General features: G+C 53.4%; 1 protein-coding gene across 2 annotated transcripts in view; it reads right to left on the bottom strand.

Moving 5' to 3' along the window:
• The window catches only part of AXIN1 (axin 1), a 74,768-nt gene that overhangs the window by 1,626 nt on the left and 51,993 nt on the right, over positions 1-21,149 (bottom strand). Inside the window, exons 5-9 of one of the 2 annotated variants that reach the window (XM_061994183.1) lie at positions 15,282-15,419; positions 9,243-9,796; positions 6,764-6,940; positions 5,380-5,625; positions 800-967 (exon numbers count right to left, since the gene is read on the bottom strand). In XM_061994183.1, coding sequence (XP_061850167.1) covers positions 800-967; positions 5,380-5,625; positions 6,764-6,940; positions 9,243-9,796; positions 15,282-15,419 — 1,283 coding nt within the window. Of the gene's footprint in view, positions 1-799; positions 971-5,379; positions 5,626-6,763; positions 6,941-9,242; positions 9,797-15,281; positions 15,420-21,149 lie in introns of both variants that reach the window. The other variant, XM_061994182.1, reaches the window with a different exon arrangement.

Raw genomic sequence — 21,149 nt, forward strand, 5'->3', positions numbered from 1 at the left:
GGTGAATGGTGACGGGGGCACCACAGTCCCCAGACCCAGGTACGGCCCCTGAGCTCGTGGTGAAGGGGGATGAGCTTCCTCAGACATGGAGGCAACTGGGGCCACACTTTCCCTGCCCTCACCCTGTCAGCAAAAACAAGTGGTGAGGATCTACATTGGCACACTCAGGAGCTGCAGCCCTGAAACCGAGCCCAAAAGCAGTGGCTGGAGGCACCCGTGTTGGAGTGTTTCCAGGCAGGCTCGCCCAGGGTGGCTCCTACTTGGAAAGGGGAACTTGGAGAGCTACATGTCCCCATGCCAGGCTGTTGGGACCTCCAGGAGCCCCTGACCCACCTCCTCCAGGCTCCTTTGCCTTGGTGGGGGTAACATGGCTGCACCACCTGCCAGGGGTTCAGAGAATCACAGGTGGGGGCTGGAAGGGCCCTGCAGAGCTGCTGCAGTCCCAGCCCCTGCTCAAGCAGCTTCCCCTGGCTCAGGGGCACAGGAACGTGTCCAGCTGGGGTTGGAAACCTCCTGAGAAGGAGCCTCCACACCCTCCCTGGGCAGCCTGGGCCACGGCTCCTTCACCTCAGCACCAAACCAGCTTCTCCTCCTGTGCCAGGGGAACTGTTTGTGTCCCAGCTGATGTCCATCACCCCTTGTCCTGTCCCTGGGCACCACAGAGCAAAGTGTCCCCCATCCTGCTGACATCCACCCTTTAGGTACTTGTCAGTGCTGCTGAGGTGCCCCTGAGCTCAGGCTTCTCTTCTCCAGGCTGAACAGCCCCAGGTTGCTGCCAGCAGAGGGGAGCAGCCCTTACCTGTAGTTCCCTTTCTTGGTGAGCAGCTCCTTGAACTGCCCCAGCGTGACCACACGGCCCTTGACCAGCGTGCGGTAGGGGATGGGCTCCCCACAGAAGTAGTAGGCGACCACGATGTTCTCACAGGGCTGTGCTGCCCCACTGCCTGGCCTCTTCTGGGGCTTCAACCTGCTGGGAAGAAACACAAACGACTTGGTGAGCTGGTACAGAGTGGGCAGGCCTGGCAGTGTCTATGTGCAGAGCCTTGGGTGGAGGTGCTGGATTAACACCCAGAGCTCTCAGGAGCATCCTTTGCCCCGAGCACCAGCTGCAGGCTGAGGCCAGTGAAGGGGCAAAAGGCATTTGGCAAGATTGGATATGAGGAGGGTGTAGGTTGTAGCTCAGCCCCTCATGCTGAAGAAACCCACCCCTGGACTTCCATAGAAGCATTTGGGTTGGCAAAGCCCCTGGAGCTGCTGCAGTGCCAGCCCTGCCCTCACCCTGCCCAGCCCAGCACTGACCCACAGCCCTCAGCACCTCAGCCCCACGCCTTTGGGATCCCTCCAGGGCTGGGCACTCCCCCAGCTCCCTGGGCAGCCTGGCACAGGGGCTGACACCCCTCTCAGGGAAACAGTTGTGCCTCAGCTCCAGCCTCAGCCTCCCCTGGGGCAGCTGCAGCCCATTGCCTCTTGTCCTGTCATTGCTGCCTGGGGAGCAGAGCCCGACCCCCAGCTCCCTGCAGCCTCCTGTCAGGGAGTGTCAGAGGGCTCCTGGCTCCCCTCAGCCTCCTCTTCTCCAGGCTCAACACTCCCATTCCCTCAGCCTCTCCCCAGCACCCTTGTGCTCCAGCCCCTTCCCCAGCTCTGGCCACACCAGGAGGGCTCAGCACAGCTTTGCACTGACCCACAACCTCAGGTGCCGGGGCTGCTCCTGCTCCCTGGGGCCTCTCGGCCAGCACAGATGGAGGCTGGAGGAGATGCAGCTCCTGGAGCCTTTGCTGCCCACTCCATCTGCACAGCCACAAGCCCCTAAACCTCACTGACTTTAAATCATCTCCTGTGTCTTCCTGACTCTCAAAGTGTTGGTCTGCTCTCTTGTTTCCAGCCCACACACTGGGGTTCTGCTACGTGGTGCCACCACTTCAGCCCAGTCCTAAATCCATTTGCAGAGGCAGACAAAAGTAGCAATAACAAAAATGAGGGTTCTTTTGCCCTTCTGTAGAGCCTTTCATCTGGGGTGCCACAAATGCTGCACAAACACTGGGGCAGCCTAGACAAACTGGTAACTTGGCATACTGTGGTCTAAGCCAGAGGCAGAACCTTCTCTCCCAAAGTCACATAAAACAAACCTGGCAGCTTAAAAAAACACCCCCTTTATAAAGCACAGTGGATAAAAAGGATGATTTTGTATTTACATGACTGGAAAGTTGCTATAAACCCCCAGAATTTGCCAAGCACATGAGGTAACTGCAGTTTGGGAAATGACTCTGACCCTGACCTTTAAACATTGGCTGATGGGGCAGAGCACCTTTTTCAGGGCATGCCCACGTAAACAGCCAGCTTTGCCAACCAAGACCAGCCACAAGCTGCCTTTTTTGCCTCTTTCTAAAGGCATGAGAGGTGACAAGTTCAACTGAACAACCTTCCTGGTGCCTGCTCTGCCTGGCAGACCTTTGGGCAAGATGCAGCACCCTGAGAGACAAGAGATCTGCTCCCAGTGCCAGTGGAGCCAGAGCTTCTCCCATCCCTGAGTCAAAGCACAGGATGCCCTTTAGCTAGAAAAACATGAAGGGCTTGAGTCATCCTTGGAAGAAAAAGAAATAAAAGAGGCATTTAAAGGAAAAATGGGTCATAAATTCAGGCAGATTCTGTGAACCCTGCGAGCCAGAAGGTAATTGAAGGGGGTTGGAAAACCTCAAAGTCCCAAAGCTTCTCTTAATCCTGCTAGGAACAAGTCATGGCAGAGAGAGCTGCTGTGCCTGGGGGCTGTGCAGGCAGGGAGCAGCTCCCTGGGGAGGGGACACCCCTAGCTCTGCCCTGGTAGGACATGCTGGTGGCTGGGAGCCTTCTTCCTCCTGCTGCCAGGTAATTCCCCCCTGAAAGGCTGTTTCTGAATGTGCCCAGCCCTGCTGCAGCTCTCACCTCTTTGCAGAGCAGAGAGGTGCCTGAAAATGATACCCCAAGGTGGAAACTCTGCACTGCCTGACAGAGCTAAACCCAAGCCCTGGGGCTTTGGCTGTCCCTCCTGCTGCCATGAATCAAAGCAGGGCTGGATGGCTGCAGGGCTGGATGGCTGCAGGGCCTCTGAGGCTCCTGGGGCTGAACAAGGCTGTGCAGCCATCTCTGGCAGGCTGAAGCAGAGCCCATGGATACAGAACTGCTGAAAATGGAATGTCTCAGGAATTCCTCTCAGGAGGATGAAACAACACGACTGTCTCTGCTTTCATCATCACCCAGAGGCCTCCTGAGCCCATGGCTCATCCAAACAGGCCACTCATTACAGCTGCCACCTGCACCCATCTCCTGGGCAACCCAGAAAACACCCAGCAACTCAAGCAGCACTCTGGGATCACCACCCTCTGCTGCTTGTGTCACAAGCACAGAAGGTTATCCAGCAAGGAAAGAGCAGCACTCATCTGCATTTCAGCCCTGATTTCTCAGCCCTGTAACTCAGTGGGGCTGTGACAGGGAAACCAAGTCTGGGTTACAGCACCAAGCCAAGCTGGTTGTGATGCAGAAGTGAGGCATCCAGCTCTGCTCCAACTCAGCCCTGGGGCTGGAGAGCTTTGGAAAGCCCAAAATGCACCCTGCAGATGTTCCCTGGGGACATGTCCCAGCCTCCAGCTCTGCTCCTCTTCCAGCCTTGGCTCAACCCAATTAATTCTGAGCTGAGACCATGCCAACCTTCTCACTGATTGCAAGAGTCTTTCTCTGAAGAGCTGGTGTTAATTACCTCACCCAGCTGCAAACCTAAGCAAACTGGGACACTGAGCTGCAGGAAATGGCTCCAAACCTGGCTGGAAGTAGAAGAAACCTGTTGGTCAGGGGGTCACAGCAATGCTGGGGTCACCCAGCCCCAGACACTCCATCCTGCACTGCCCACAGGCAGCAGACTGGCACCTAACCACTTCCCTCTGCATGTGGCAGGAGACAGCCAAGGCTGTTTCTCCTCTGTTCTCCAAAGAGCCATGGGGTCTATTTTCAGACAGGCTCCTGTGATACCTGTAGCAAGAGCTCTCTAAAAAGCTCAGGTGTGCTTCAGCTGGAGCACCCAGTCCTCCCAAAACCCAGCAGAGAGGTTGCAGCCTCTTCAGAGATCTTTGGCTGCCTGGGGCTTGCTGCATCCATTCTTGCCTGCTACTGGACTTGGGCACGTTTGCTTGAGCTGCTCCCCACTGGCAAGAACAGATCCATGGCTCTCCACACACAGGGGATGCCAGAGGGATCCCTGCAGCCCTGGGAGAGGACCCACACCTGCATATGGGACTGCTCAGCCTGGCCTCTCGCTGGTTTGCACAGCATTTACCACAATGTCACAGGGTTCCTGCAAAGGCTACACTGACAATACCTGTCCAGTTATGATTAGAGTGTTAATTGCACCTGCAAATAGCCCAGGCTGGTGTTTCCAAAGTGTGTACCTACATCTAGACATTTCTGGGGAGAGTGCATGAATTTAGTGTGACTCTGAACAACTCTACTAATAAACTCAACCCAATTATACCAACTGAAAGGAAGATCAAACACATTTGGCTTAAGCTGACTTGGGAGAGCCCTCTAATTACCTGGCTCTGACATAAACTAGGCAGAAGTCTGCTACATGGTCACTGCAAGCAAAAATAATTGGAGCCTGGAAATTAGAAGAGCTGCTTTTTTGAATCACTTCAGTGTTTCTAGGAGTCAGACAGCAGAGTTTCCAGTTTTCAGAAGGCAGCTATAAAGCTGGGAAAGGTTTGTAATGGACCAAGTGCTTTTAGCTGTTAACTGTAATTATGCAGCACTTCCAAAACACTTTTTATCCCAGAGCTCCATGTGCCTTGCAAATGATGCTCCCTGAAAGATAAGAGGTGAGCTGGAGAAGGAGCCCTGCAACAGGCATTGAGCTGAGTCACAGGAAGGTGCAGTGACTCACAGGGCCAGCCAGGGAGCTGGTGCTGCTGCTGCAGCAGGACCACGGTGCCCTCACCCAGCTGCCACCATCAGCCTTGGCTGGAAGCCTGAGGGAGATGCAGATGAGGAGCAAATACAGATTATTCTCTGCACTTAATTCTGCTGCATCCTGAGGAATTGTGCTCCTGCACCAACCTTTGAAACCATCGTGGGAGTGAGTGCAGAGTCAGTGAGTGTGGGGGACCCCACGCTACAGGAGCATTTCCAGCCTCTCCATCCACAAACCACAGGCCCTCCAGGTGGCCTTTGGCATTTGCACCACCACATCAGCAGGACTGAGGCAGATCTCTCTGCCCTCTCTACAAGAACCTCCACCCAGCTGGTGCTGGGAGCTGGCCACCAGCACAGAGGACATGGGTATCTCCCTCAGCTGCCCACCTTCAGAGCAGTTCTCCCCCTTCCCTCCCACTCCCAACCAGCCCCTACCGCTGGTACCTTTGTTTAGTGGCGAGTTTTCCAGTCCTTTTTTCCTCCTCCTCCAACCTCCTGCGAGCTTCTTCCAGCTGGGTGAGAGGGTTGGGGGCTGGGTTGGGAGGCATGGTAGGATCTTGGATGAAGGGGTGAGAGGGCTGGACGACGTTCCGGAGCTGGGCGCTGACCCAGGGGTGCACCGCCACGGGTCTCTCGATGGACAGGGATCGCACCATGTCGTGGGACACCTGCTTCTTAGCACCTGAAGAGCTGCACACAAACACAAAGGTGGGACATGGATCCCTGAGCTGCTTGGGATGGGCACACAAGTCACTCCTCAATAGGCTTACTGCTTCTGCAGCTGGATGTGGGCACCGCTGGGAAGTTCCTCGTGGCTTTCAGGTTCCTTACGGGACATCAGGCTGTGCAGCCAAGCCCTGACAACAACCCCACAGGTCTGTTTAAGGGCTCTCATCAAGTCCACAATACACACAAGTAAAGCCAGCAGAAGGCAGCTCCACCATGGGCAGCATTCCCCCAGGATCCCTCCCATGTGCTGCTGACGTTCTCAGGCTGGGAGACTCTCCCTGAGCTGGAGGTCGGCATCTCCAGGGAAAGGGACGTTGCAGGGATGTGCTGGTCCATTCCCCAGCTCCAGAACCTGCTGCCTGACTTCACAGTGGCCTGGCACTGCCCACAGACCTGGCACTGCCCACAGACCTGGCACACCCACTGCCTGCAGCACAACCCACCCCAGCCCCTACCATCCAGCAAGAGAAGAAACCCTCAGCAGTTTCACCCACCAGCAGGACCAGAGCCCAGATTCCTCTCACCAACACCTGGCAAGAATTGCTTTTTGCCAGAGACTGTGCTTAAGGATCTCTGTGCCTGGAGGAGATCTGCTTCACTCCAGAGAGACTCCTGAGACAGCCACATCCTTGGCTCCACTCCTGGCAGCAAAACCATCCCAGAGGATGCTCCCAGCAAACCGAGACATCGGGCAACTCTGAGCTGTGCTACCTGCTTACCAGGGACCAGTGGCTCCAGTGCAGCAGGGCCTTTGTTTCTATCAGCACCTTGCATGAGTATCAGGCATTTACATACAGCATATACTTAAAGGATAAAATACTGCCTAGTGTGTGCTGCTTTATCCACCTTGGAACCACAGAGGCAACTTGTGACACTCTCCTGGGGCTGCAACTTCCCTGTCACAGCCACAAGCCATGCTTCAGGGAAAAGCAGCTCTCGCAGCCCCTGGGAAATCCTCAGTCTCCAAAGGGTGCAAACCCTTGTGCCTGGTGAATTCTTGTCTTCCCCAGGTCTGCAGGAACAAGGCAGGCTGCTGGACAGCCTCGTGCAGGACATGCCACACAACAGCCTGGAGACCCCTCGCTCTGTCAGCTCTTACCCATGGTTTGTTTTCTTATGCCTGCTGATCTCCTTCTCTCCTTCTATGATCCACTGAAGGATCTTCTGGTTTCTCTCCACATCTTCAGGAGATCCTGGCATCTCATAGCTGGCACCATCGCTTTTCCCTGAATCGGTCTTCTTCACGTTCCTTTTTGAGGGCAGACTTGCTTTCCCACTGCAAGAGCAAAGCTTGAGACGTTAGTGCTCTGCCCAAGCCAAGCCACACAGGCCATGGCAGAGGATGGACATGTCCCTCTCCAGACATACCCAGCTCTGCCAGGGCCTGGTGTTGCCTGCAGTGCAGACATGGCCCTGCCTGCCTTCCACAGCCCCCCAGCTCTACCCTAAGCTCAAACCAACACAGATGAGGCTATGGGCAAGAGTGGCCAGCCCTAGGCACAGCAGGTTCCTGTGTCCAACCTGAGGGGAGAAGGAGCTTCTCCTCAGGCCAGATGAGCCACAGCAATGTGGAAAAGAAGCCACAGGAAGGGCTGTGTTAAACCCTCCCCTCCTTCCCCAGGGCAGGAGGCTCATCCTGGTGCTGCAATCCATCAGCTGCCTCCACAGGTCAGAACCCTGCTTGAAACCTGAGCCCTTCCCATCACCAACAGATGCACTGACAGAGGAACTGCTGATGTGCCAAGCCCAGAGGAACTGCTGATGTGCCATGCCCAGCATTTGCCTCTCACCCTGACCTCAACTGAGGCTCCACATCATGGTGGAAGATCCCATCCTGCTTGAGCACAGCCACCTCAAACACTGCAGCCACGCAGCCACCAGGCAGTAGCCCACACTCTGGCTATGTTTATGGCTGCAGCAAAGGCTGCACACACACACAGCCCATGGCTCCTTGCCCACAGGAGTGCCCATGTGCCCAACCAGGCAGCCCCATGCTCATGAGGCCAGGCAGAATCCACCCATGCTGATCTGTCACAGGACACCCACTGTTCTACTCACCAACCTGCTTTACTCCACAGGACCTCCCTACTTCTGCTTGTGTGCTCACTGACACACAGTGAAAACAACCTGAGCACCACAGAGGAGTAACAGGCCCTCAGACAGCTTGGCTGGATGTTTTGGGGGAGGACAAAACCATGGAAAGGGGTTGCTGAAGATATACAAAGGCAGGAAAAACTGACAATGTCTTCTGTGCTTCTCCCCACACAGGGACCAGCAGGTATCAAATGAAACCCCCCAGTGCACACAAATGAGAACAGAGCTGCACGTTGTAACTATGCTGCAGACACAGCCTGAGAGGGCTGGGGGGAGAGCAGCCAGCTGGGGGGACAGCAGCAAGCTGGGCTCAGCAAGGAGCCAGACAAGCACTGCAAAAGGCTGCTGGCTGCCCAACAAAGAGTGCTTGGATGCAAAGTCTTATCTTGTGAAGCTCCTAACCCAGGCACTGTCAGGGAGTTTGTGCCAAAGGAAGGACCCTCATAATCCTGTTAAACATGGATGCTGGAAAGAAGTCCTGTGTCTAGGTGTGGCTTTGGGGGGATCCAGTATGTCCATGATCACTCTCTGTTGAAGGAACAAGCCTTGGCCTGTAGAAACAGGGCAGACTTTACTGCTTCTCCCTCCCAAGAAAGCAACTACCTTCATCTACCTCTGTGCTCTGCCTCCCTCCTGCCACCCCAGAAAGCTAGACCTGCCCTCTGCAGACCCAGCAGCCTGCCTTCACTAAACACCCCACCCCTGGTATGCTGCAGAGCACCCCCAAACCCAAAGCCTTGAGGATCCAGCTGAGCTGAGAGTGAGCACAGCTCTCCCCCATGGCTGCTCCACTGTCAGGCTTATCCTGGGCAGCCCCACACTCCTTTGCAGCCACCCAGGAACAGCAACAGCAAAAGCCACACTGGAGAAGGAGCTTCAATCTCTCCCCAGCACAGACAGAAGCATTCAAAGGCCAAGGGAAGGCAGACTCCTGCTACTCAGACCCCGAGGCACAGCCCTATACTGAGCAGCTGCTGGTGCACAGGGGAGCAGACCAGCATCTGCACTTTCTGAGCACCTCTATTGCTTTAAGGAGCAGAAAAACTACTTTATAACCAAAGCCATTGACACTCCTGGTTAGAGGGTGTCTTTCAGCACCAGATCACAGAGGTGAAAGGGGGCCTATAAGGGTTATCAGGGCACACATCCATTTCTGAAGAGGAATCATAGAATGGTGGGGTTGGAAGGGACCTGCAGAGCTCATCCAGTCCAACCCCCCTGCAGAAGCAGCTCCCACCTAGATCAGGTCACACAGGAACGTTCCAGGTGGGTGTTGAAGACCTCCAAGGAAGGAGCCTCCACACCCTCCCTGTTCCAGTGCTAAGAGCAGTGGGAGACCCTCAAACCACATCCCAGCACAGGCTTTCAGGTGAAAATGTGGCTCAACCACCCTGTTTCACCAGCACGCTACATCCCACTGACGAAAGAGCTCCCTAGAGAAGCTGTGGCTCTGGGATCCCCTCTGGGTTATTGCCTTGACTCACCTGTAGCCTAAAGAGTCCATGGGGACAGGGGCCATGCCCAAATTGTCAGTGTAGTTCCGAGACTTGGTTGCATAGTTGTGTGAATCTACATTCCAAGCAAAGCTGTTCTGCACCCGCTGCGTGGCCTCGGCCTCCAGCTGCTCTTTTGGTTTCATCACGCTGTGGTGATGGATGTGGTGGTAGATGTGTTTATGGTGGTATAAATTAGCTGCATCCAGTTTCATTCCTGATTTGGTGGTGTGCTTGCCATGCCCTGGAGGGATGGTTCCCAGTGTCCCTGACAGCTTTCCTAAGTGGCCGCTTTCCGGGGAGCGAGGCTTCGGGGAGTGGCGGCCGGGGCCTGGAGACTGGCAGCCCGGGGTTTTCATCACACGCTGCACATGTTCATCCAGGATGCTCTCTGGGTTTTCTTCATGGGCATCTCTCAGCTGCATCCCAGCACAGCCCATCTCGGAGTAGCGAGGAGTGAAGTGGTGGAAGGCTTGGGCGGAAGGCAACTTGTGGCTCATGACCGAGGGACCAGAAGAGATATCTGCATCCTCACCTTCTTCCTCCTGCAAGACATGAGAGGCTAATCAGAGAAAGACAGTGAGGTGGTGGAAAGGGTTCCTAGTCCCACCTCCCACTCGTGGCAGGACTGGTCAGGCTCAGCTTCCTCCAGCCAGACCTTGAAAACCTCTGAGGTTGAGACCCACTGTCCCCCTGGAGCCCCATCTCCACCCTCCTGTGGGAAACATCCTTAAAGCTCAACTTGATCCTGTGCAGTCCCAGCTCGTGGCTGTCACCTTGCTGCCACCAAGCAGAGCTGCTCAGGCCTCTGTACCTGCCTTTGGAGCCACTATTAGCCAGGGTCTCCCAAAGAGGGAGCACCTCTGACACACAGCCCACAGGTCACAGCCAGCATTTACAGCTGCAGCTTTCTCTGATGAGTGCAAGAATCAATCACAGGCAGAACCTTACTAAACCCTTGAAGGTGGTTCTGTAACAACCAGCAGCAGAAACACAACTTACTGCACCATACCTGTGCCTTCCAGTCTTTGGTAAGGCACAGCTTCAAAGCTCATCAGATAAAGGCCAGAGCTCCAAGATAACGTGGCAAAACAGGCAGGTGAGACCAGGGGAGGGCTTTCTCACCCTAATGGCTAGTTCACAAGGCAAAGCAAACACAGGCTGCTAACAGGAGGGAGCAACTGAAGGTCGACAGCAACATGAATAGTTCTGAAAACCAAACACTGGTTTGTCCTGGGCATGCAAAGGCTGGAGTGAAACACTTCATGCAGATAAAGAAAGGGGTTGGAACTGGGCTGTTCTTGTAGCACACCAAGGCCTAGGACACGCTGTTAGTGACTCCTAAATCCTTGCCAGAAGGAATAAAACTCCTCCATGCTGACAGCCACACTTTTAAAGCTGACAAACTACTTTATGCTCCAACATAAACTCAGATATTTATGAAGCTGCTTGATTGGAAGTCAAGATTCCTATTTTTTTAAAATTACATAACCAGGATTCCAGCAAACCCTTTAATCCCACTCTGTTTCCCTCCTTTGGCACAGCAAAGAAGTCAGTGTGGGGTATCTCTGCCCTGCCAGATAAATGCATCTGCTGGAAAACACTGCCTGCCATCAGCTTCGCCTGTCGGATGTCATCATCCATCACTTCCCAACCAGCTTCAAAGCCTCAGCTGCCAACCACAGAGCAAGAAAGCAAATAGCAGACTTCCTCCTGGTGTCATACCTGGGGGTTCCAACCTGAGCAAGGGACAATGCCAGGCTTTCAGAGTGCCACAGGCGTGGGCGCTGCGAGCCTGGGGGTGTGACACGATGCCCACGGCTGGAGGCGACACAGAACTTTCTCACAAACCGCCTTGAAGAACTTCAGAGGCACTTTTCATCTCCAGCCCCAAGGCTGCAGCCTGCCAACCACCCTCCCTGGGCACCTAGCTCAGGGACAAGAAAGGATGATGCATGTGCTGACTAAATCTCTGCCACTGGGTAAGCATCTCTTAGCAGGCCATGGAAAGCCGGGAGGCTTTTAGTGCTGGTACCTACTATCTGGAAACGTTTTAGATTTGAACATCAACTACTGTGCAGGGTGAGATCTGACCCTGGTGCAGATCCCTGAGTGCATCCTTTCTGCTCAGAGCCCAGAGCTGTGGCACTGCACTGACAAGCCTATCTCAAGCTGTCCTCTCTCCTCGAGCAGGGCAGAGGCCGAAGGTTTGAATCAAGGCTGCAGATACCAATTCTGCTGACGCTTTTCACCCTGGAGTCTGCAGTGACATAAACAGCATGGGGCATGAGGCTGGGGCAGCCCCAGCTGGATTGTAACATGGGACTCTGGACACAGTAGTCAGGGCTTGGACCTGCTGTGTGTACTGCTGTGCTGGAAAGTACTGCCTGCCCGAGCTGCCCAACTGCAGGCTCTGCCTGGCACTGCAGCTGCAGCCCTCCAACACACCCAAATCAGCTGGCACAGGCAGAATCAGAGAATCCCAGCATGGAGGTTGGAAGGCCCTGCAGAGCTGCTCCAGCCCCTGCTCAAGCAGCTTCCTCTGGCTCAGGGAGCACAGGAACGTGTCCAGGTGGGGTTGGAAACCTCCTGAGAAGGAGCCTCCACACCCTCCCTGGGCAGCCTGGGCCAGGGCTCCCTCACCTCAGCACCAAACCAGCTTCTCCTCCTATGCCAGGGGAACTGTTTGTGTCCCAGCTGATGTCCATCAGCCCTTGTCCTGTCCCTGGGCACCACAGAACAAAGTGTCCCCCATCCTGCTGACACCCACCCTTTAGGTACTTGTCAGTGCTGCTGAGGTGCCCCTGAGCTCAGGCTTCTCTTCTCCAGGCTGAACAGCCCCAGGGCTGCAGCCTTTCCTCCTCACACACATGTTCCATCCCCTCAGCACCTTGGTGTCCCTGCACTGGCCTCTCTGCAGCAGTTCCCTGTCTCTCTGCAGCTGGGGAGCCCAGAGCTGGCCCCAGGACTCCAGCTGAGGCCTCAGCAGGGCAGAGCAGAGGGGCAGTAGAACCTCCCTCCCCCTGCTGCCCACACTCTTCTTCACACAGCCCAGATGCCATTGGCTTCTTGCCCACGAGGGCACGTTGCTGCTCATGGTTGGTTTGTTCTGCCCCAGCACTCCCAGGTCCCTCTCCCGGAGCTGCTCTCCAGCAGCTCACCCCCAGCCTGTCCTGCTGCAGGGGGTTGTTCCTCCCCAGCTGCAGGACTCTGCCCTTATTGAATCTCATGAGGTTCCTCTGCCCAACTCTGAAGCCAGTCAAGATCTCGCTGAACGACAGCACAAGAAAGGGAAGATGAGACACTGACACGGCTGAGGAGCCACAACTAAGAGGCAGGAGCCTCCTCCACAGCTCAGCTTTGCTGGCCGCAGGGCTGGGGTGTGCCCGGGTGCCGTCACCACTAGATGGTGCTTTGTTGACACAATATTGTCAGAAGCCTCTGCCATCAGCTCCCAGCGGCAGCGGCTGCAGGAGAGATGCAGCCTTCAACTTTGCTGACTGTCTGCTGAGCTATTTTTGCTCTCCAGCAAGGTCGGGGGTGTCCTTCCCTTTGAACGAGGAGGCTGAGGTTTGCACTGATGAGCTATTGGCAAGGGATGCTTTGCTGCAAACCTCCTCCTCTGCCTCCTCCCAGTCCCACACAGCAGGCTGCTGCTGGTCTGTAGGGCAAAACAGCTCACCCAGCTTCAACTGCCTTTTCCACCACAGAACCTTACTATTCTTAAGCCAGCTTCTCCTGGCTTGTTTCCCATTTGTTCTGTTCAGATAGTGACCTGTGTGACAGGGTGATGTGTATGACACAATACTGCAGGTTCCACACCATGGACACGAGGCTGGAGTGGCTCAGAAAGTGATGAGGGAATGTGCATGCCCTCTGATCTGCTCTGACATTGCTCAGAGTATTCAATGAATTCAGAGTTATTAATGAATTCAGATTTTGGGGTTGTTTTTGGGAAGCCAGAACTCTTCCAGCCTTTCCAGCAAAAGGCATTTGGCTTTCAACCAGATGCTCCTCTCGATGCTACTGCATGATGTGGCTTTGAAAGGGCACCTGCAGGCAGCTCAGCATGGGGGAGAAAAATGCCTTTTTCCCCCAAGCTTTTGCAAAATATTTCCAGCTTCTCTGCTAAGCTGATAACTGCATAGTGTGACTAAGGCTCCTGGCTTTCCCTGGGCTGCTGTGCAGCGAGCCATGCAGACCCAGGAAGAAGTTACCCTGTAGTGCTGGTGTTCAGGTCATAGAAAATAAACACCCCAAGCCCTGTGATCTCTCAGGATTCAAGCTCTCCTCTTGCTGATACCAGCAGCTCCTGCATCTTAAGCACTGACCTAAAAAAGCTACAATTGCTTACTCTGAGGGGTTTTTTTTCCTGAATGGCTAATGCCAGATGCCAGCCAGTCAATGAAATACATTCTGGAGACAGCAAAGAGGTTTTAATATGAGGCATTAGTGGGAGTGCTGAGCTTAAAAATAGATTTAAGTCACACAAAAATGTGTTTAAAGAGACTTTAAATTTATTCTCTGGCACATAGGTGTTTGCTGATTTTATGGTATTGCTACTGGCAGCTTCTTCAAGGAGGCAGAGGGCTGGGATAAAGGCAGCCTGGTACAGGTGGGGGCTGCAGGAGAGCCAAAGGAGGAGGGGGAAGAGTGCTCTAGGACTGTGGTAGTGGAAAATGCTACCAGGTATGTTGCCTTTGTCTAGAAAGCAATAGGTACTAGACAGGGTAACAGAGCAATTCCAGAAGAACAGGAATTTAATGACAAAACAGCACCTTGCTGGGCTTTTCTGGCTGCATGCTGCAGGTGCAGGGAGTTTGCTGGACAGTGCTCGGAGCTGCAGGGAGCCTGACAGATCCTTCTGCCTTCCTCACTTCTCTGCATTTGAAATGCAGATGTGAATTACAGTGAATGCTAGTTAAAAGAGCTATTAGATGAACACTGAACAATACTCTAATGGGGCTGGAGGGTCTGCCCTGGAGCCCCAGCTTCTCTGAAAGCACAGAGCTAGCCAAGACAGGCACCAATTCCTCTGCTGTAAGGGAGAGCTGCAGGTTACTAAGCACTAAGCCTTTGCCTCAGGGCCATAACTGCAGAGACCCACAATTTCTTCACACAGGGCTGTAGTTATGCTGACACTGATGTTCACTAACACTGTGGTGTCCTCTGAAAACTTTCCTGTATCCCCAGCACAAGATGTACAGGTACCCATGAGATGCAACTACCTCAGAAGAAAAGATATGGTGTGGATAGTGCTGAACAGAGTGTCTCCCACAGGTAATGCTAGATGACCAACACCTCATTCTCTCCCTTGGGGAGCTTGTTGTGGAGCTGAAGGCCTCAGCTTCCCTTGGTTCATCTAACCAGTCCTCAAGTTCTGAAGGGTCAGCAGGTGGTACCAGGGCAGCACCATGGGCTGGGTTTCTCCAGCCAGCTCTGTGGAGTCAGTGTGTTTCTCTGCCCAGGACAGGGGGTTTTTGGATGCTACACCTGATCAGTTCCAAATCTTCTAGGGATGTGCTAGAAACTGATGGTCAGGATCCTTTAGGTTGTGGCAGAAACAGCCTGGTAGCAGACAAACACTTCCAGCATAACATCACCTGCCATCTGGTTACCATTTGTGGGAGACACAGGGATCACCCAAAGCCCCACGAGGGAAGGGGAACCCCTGTTACACCGTGCCCACCCTCACATGGAAAGGATTGCTCACAAAGTCAGTAGAGCTGTGGTGCCAAAGAAGAAGATGGAGAGCACCCACAGCCCCTAACTGAGGGCAGGAGTGGGCACTGCTGTGCCATAGCTGGCTCACAGCAGGGACAGAGTGCCCAGAGTCCACAGAGCCCTGCATGGATGGGGGAACAGCACTGTGAATGCTCCTGGGGCAAGGAGCCCAGTACAAAAGATGCCCACGGCTGTTGGGAGCAGGGAAGTGCTCACTCTGGTTGCTTGCAGAGCAGCTGGGAGCTCCCTGTGGTGTCCAGGAGCCCAGGGGCTGGCAGGGGAAGGGAGGGAGGGGAGGTTACGAACCGCTCGCACGCGTTTCAGGCGCTCCTCCAGCTTCTCCTCTGCTTCACGTTCCTTTTGTACTTCCTCCAGTCGGTTGATGAGCTCTGCAGCAAACTTCTCGGGTTCCACGTGGATATCCTTTGGCATTCGGTACGTACGCTGGGGGAAAACACAGCAGGGCTCAGCTAAAGGGGCTGGGAAACCACACCTTCAGCTGCGGGGATTCAGCAAAGCTCCAGGCCTGGGGCAGAGAGAGGGGCTGGGAAGCTGGGCAGGGGAAAAGGGTGTTAATCAACAGTCGGCTGAACAGGAGCTAGCAGTGTGCTCAGGTGGGCAAGGAGGCCAAGGGCATCCTGGCTGGGATCAGCACTGGGGTGGCAGCAGGAGCAGGGCAGGGATTGTCCCCTGTGCTGAGCACTGGGGAGGCTGCAGCTCCAGGGCTGTGCTCAGTGCTGGGCCCCTCACTCACTGCCACAGGGACACTGAGGGGCTGCAGCGTGGCCAGAGTTGGGGAAGGGGCTGGAGCACAAGGGTGCTGGGGAGGGGCTGAGGGAATGGGGGTGTTGAGCCTGGAGAAGAGGAGGCTGAGGGGAGCCAGCAGCACTCTCTGACACTCCCTGCCAGGAGGCTGCAGGGAGCTGGGGGTCGGGCTCTGCTCCCCAGGCAGCAATGACAGGACCAGAGGCAATGGGCTGCAGCTGCCCCAGGGGAGGCTGAGGCTGGAGCTGAGGCACAACTGTTTCCCTGAGAGGGGTGTCAGCCCCTGTGCCAGGCTGCCCAGGGAGCTGGGGCAGTGCCCAGCCCTGGAGGGACCCCAAAGGCGTGGAGCTGAGGTGCTGAGGGCTGTGTGTCAGTGGTGGGCTGGGCAGGGTGAGGGGAGGGCTGGGACTGCAGCAGCTTACAGGACTTTGCCAACCCAAATGATTCTGTGATTCAAAGGGTAATAAAATGACATCCAGATGCCCCTCTTAGAAATCACTCTTAAAGCAGTGATGATTTCACTTTGACAGAAGGGAAGACCCTTAAACACACTTACTCAGCACATGGCAATCTCTGCAAATCCAGCCCATAGCCACAGGAGTGGAGCTCCCATCATCACCCAGACAACCTGCTTCCCTCCACCTTCAGCTACAACCCAGCCTAGTCACAAAAAGCCACAATTCCCACAGAGATTCCCTCTTACTGGAGCATCCTGCAGGACTGCACCTCAGCTCTTCAGAGCTGTGCAATGATCCCCTGCTTGCTTTATCAATACAGACAACCTTACAAGCACGGAGATGCCACCTTCTGCTTTTTCTGGGTGAACAAAGGAATATTTATGGGAGTTCAAGGGCATTCTCTGTTCCTTAAGCTGTTATTTTGTCCCTAAACTCCTGGGCTCTGGGATAAGAAGTTTGTGTAGTGCAGTGTGAAGCTATCAGCTGCTGTATTTTTCTCTTCATTTTTAACCATTCTGCAACATTTTGCAAAAATAGAAGAAAAAAATGACAGAGCAGAGATAAAAATTTAATCTGGAGGGAAAATACATGGAAAATTCATCAGTATTCAGCTGCATTCAAATTGCAATACCAGCCTGAGAGACATCTACACTCTGTAGGAGCAGAGACACAATGACACAGGAAGACATGAAATAATGCATAGCAAAAGAATAAATGCAGCCCCAGAAGCAGACATCAAGCTTGAAATCTTTAAAGGAGGATGAGAGACCACCTGAATTCATCCCAGATCACTGAGGAAGACTGAAACAATGCCTTTGCCTCAAAAGCACCCAGGGATGCAGCCCCTGGAGAGGGCATGACACTTGTGAGCTACCAGGTGGCTCCCACACTGGGATGACAAAGTCTTTGCTGCCACCAAGACCTCCAGCCCTGCAGATCAATAGCTTGGATTAAAAAGAAATGCTACAGAAAAAGGTTTTCATCCACAGAAGTGATGTTTAGTCTTCAAGTATTGGCAGAAGGGCTAAAGTGGTATATGCTTCATGCCGGCACACAGACCTTGTGTCATCCAGAAATGGTCCCCAGATGTGCTCCGTCGTGGGAGGTGACATGGCAGAGCTGGTCCCTGCTCTGTTACTCCCTGGGGAGCTTTTGGGATCCAAGTGATGTTTCCCTATTCCCCCTGCATGACACAGGGGGAACAGCTGCCCCTCTGCTCTGCCCTGCTGAGGCCTCAGCTGGAGTCCTGTGGCCAGTGCTGGGACACTGAGACAGGGAGCTGCTGCAGAGAGGCCAGTGCAGGGACATCAAGATGCTGAGGGGATGGGACATGTGTGTGAGGAGGAAAGGCTGCAGCCCTGGAGCTGCTCAGCCTGGAGAAGAGAAGCCTGAGCTCAGGGGCACCTCAGCAGCGCTGACAAGTACCTAAAGGGTGGGTGTCAGCAGGATGGGGGACACTTTGTTCTGTGGAGCCCAGGGACAGGACAAGGGCTGATGGACATCAGCTGGGACACAAACAGTTCCCCTGGCACAGGAGGAGAAGCTCCTTTGGTGCTGAGGTGAGGGAGCCCTGGCCCAGGCTGCCCAGGGAGGGTGTGGAGGCTCCTTCTCAGGAGGTTTCCAACCCCAGCTGGACACGTCTCTGTGCCCCTGAGCCAGGGGAAGCTGCTGGAGCAGGGGCTGGAGCAGCTCTGCAGGGCCCTTCCAACTCCACCACGCTGAGATTTTGTGATCTTGTGAGCCAGTGATTCCCAAGGAGGGAAATCTCTCTCCCTCTTCACCTGACGAGCCTCAACCCGTCGGGTGATGTGTTCACTCCCTCCTGCCACCTCACACATGCCAACTCTCCCTGCGGTTGTTTATACGATGGCAGCACCAAGCCCTGCTCCGTTAGGAACTTAATGAGCCTAATGAGAGGCTGGTTGTCACTCAGCAGTTACAGTCTTGGGTCTCTCTGCAGTTCCTGCAGAAAAGCAGAGCCGGGAAAGAATTTCCCTTTATTTTTCCAGCCTTTGATGCCACACAGCTTCCCAAACCAAAGCCTGCCCTGAGCCCCAGCAGCAGAGGGTGCAAAGACTGAAGCCTGCTAACCTGCGAGTCCTGTTACAACAAAGTGGTTCCCTCCAGGCCCAGCAATGAAGACATAAGTGAAAATGAGGATCTGAAGACGTGGAGGGTCACTGCTGTAACCAGGTAACTCAAGATAGGATGATTTTGGTCTTTTACAACTAAAACTTCAGCATGCTGATCCACAGCCTCTCAGAGTCTGGAGGTGACTGAAGTTCAACTACAGAAATGAAAGTAATCAAACCCAAGAATCTTTAGGGTGAACCAATTTTCCTCTGTCTCTGAGAAACCCCTGCATCTGCAAAGTCCACTGCCCCATCCTCAGAGCTTCCCACTCAGCATGCAGAGGTCCTCAGCAGCAAGATGTGGCCCCATCTATGAAGCCACCTCTGCAAGGTTCTCTCTGACCATCCAAGCTCAATGCAACTGAAACAAAGCTCACTTCACCACACAGACAGTGTCTGTGTGTGCCCTACCTTGTCCTGGTACATACCCATAATGGTGACTCACAGAAAGCTGACAAGTAGGATGATGCTCTGAACATCACCGTGGGTCTGACCTTGTTCCTGGCTCAAAGGATGAGCTACACAGACTTCCCCAAAACTAATAGTACTGCAGAACAATGAATGCAAATGCCCTGTGCTGAAACAACAGAGATAACTGCAGAGGGCTGTCTCTGTCTCCCTGGACAGCAAACATGGACCACATTGACCAGGTTCAAAAGGCTTAAGACAACAAAGTGTTTGAAACTTTTATCAAGCGATGGGCCTGGCTTCAGGAGGGAGACATGCTCCATGAAAAAGCAGTCAGGCTGAGCCTGTGCTCAAGGGATGATCCTTCAGGGCTTCAGGACTTTGAACCTACCCTGGCTTCCCACAAGCATACAAAGCCCTGCCAAGGGAGTCATAAATTGTTCATTGTTCTGGAATCAGAAAGGCTCCAAATGCTTTTGTTACACTAAAGGGTGCAGCACTCTCAGGGAACTGGCTGGGTTTGGAGGGGCCAGTTTTTCATTCTGGATCACAATGACATCTCTGGACATTCTGGGTCAACAATTCAGAGGTGAAGTGCTTCTTTTGGAAGAACTGTTCTATCTACAGCTGGTTTACCTGGCTTCTCTAAAGCTTTATTTCATCATTGATCCACTTTTACTTAATGATATTAGTTCAGATGGGTCTGTCCAAAAACCAAACCACACCCAGTTAGGGATGATGCAGAAGAAAACAGATGGGAGGCTAAATGCCAGATGGGTTGTCAAGAATTTGCTTCAATTGGTCTGGATGGAACAATCTTTCCTGGTGACAGCTGTGAGGAAGGATTTCTTGGGGTACCTATCACCTGAACACTGTCCTTGACACGTGAAGTGTTTGAAGCTCTGGTAGCTTTGGGAAGAAGCAGCCTGCTAAGAACATGCAAGACACACAAGCTCTCCAGTAGTTCCACTTAGCCACTATCACATTCTCTCCTTCTTTTGTTGGAGCTGATGGAGTGGGAGTTGCATGGATTTTGCTCCTTGAGACAGATGCAGGTGTTGGGTTTTGATGGATTTCACCTTCCCTCAGAAACTGTTTGAGGACCAGGTTGCACATCAGAACACACCAGCATCCTAAATGTGTTTTTACTATGATCTATATGTGAAAAACACGAAAGGGAAGAATCTCACTGCTTTGCAAGTTCTCCTTGGGAAGAATAAACCTCAACTGCTCTGAGGTGAAACAGTAGGTTTTCTAGTGTTATTCCTGGGTAGGGGTCTCTAACCAGCCCCCTGGACTCATGGGCTGAGCTGAACCATTTCTGACAGATTCAACTGGTCCAAAGATGTCCTCTTTCACAGGAGGTTTGATGCCTTCACGGTGCCTGAGTGGCTGATTTTAGCTCACAAGTTAGGAGAGTTCCCACCTGATGATCAAGCTACAGCAAGAACATCTCGAAATGGCTTCTTTATGCAGTTAAACAAACAAACAAACAAAGAGATTTCAAGTCTTATTGCTTGAGGTTGGAGTTTTCTGAATTGGCTGGGAAAAAGGTGCATTTGCCATCCTCTCTTGGGGAGGGATGAATGCCAGAGCTGAGGTAAAGACAGTGCAACAGGCACAGGTACAGCCCTGCATTCTCTGGACTTCACCCTTAATTTGGGAACTTGCTTGCTCTTTCCTTCCTTGGTGCTCCAAGACCATGCTCAAATCCATGAGAGAGGTGGAAAATCAAATGAAAAGCAACACTCACTCACTGTGTGTAATGAGTTCCCGGCAGAGGCACAAAACAAAGGTCTTGCTCCTTGCTAGAGACCTGCACCCACTGCATTCCTGGGCAGAGCACCATTTCCCAAAACACAGCTTTTCCCAACTTAGAGCACTGATGAGCTTGTGAGTGTGAAAGATGGACAACACAGCCATCCATGCACCAAGATCTCCTGCTGCATAGCAGGGCATCCCACATAACCAGCGTGGCTGTTGAAACTAGCAGGCAGTCTCCTATGAACATATAATCACCAGAGTTTATAGCTTCTGGACCTAACAAAGTGCTGCTATTAAAAGCAATCTAAGTTCTTTCAGAGTTTTATGTAATGGCCTCATAAGTGACTTGTAAGGGAATGGAAAGGGCTTTTCAGAAGTAGGAGGTCTTCTACTACGACCAGGAAAACACAGCTTGTGTGCATTCTGTAAGCACCATCAGCATGGAACTGGTTAGATAGGAGTCCACAAAACCCTTCACTTGAAGGCTGCAATTGTAGTCGTTGCTACATGTTGAAGAACATGCTAACCACCAGTTCCAGGAGGCTGGTGGAGACTGCTTTAGCTATGGGCTGTGAGGTAGCCTAACCACTGGCTTTGGAAAGCCACACTGGAAGGAGCGTTTGTACGGCTCCTTGCTAATTGGGGCC

This window comes from Colius striatus, chromosome 3 (assembly GCF_028858725.1).
Source record: "Colius striatus isolate bColStr4 chromosome 3, bColStr4.1.hap1, whole genome shotgun sequence".
Taxonomy (NCBI): Eukaryota; Metazoa; Chordata; class Aves; order Coliiformes; family Coliidae; genus Colius; species Colius striatus.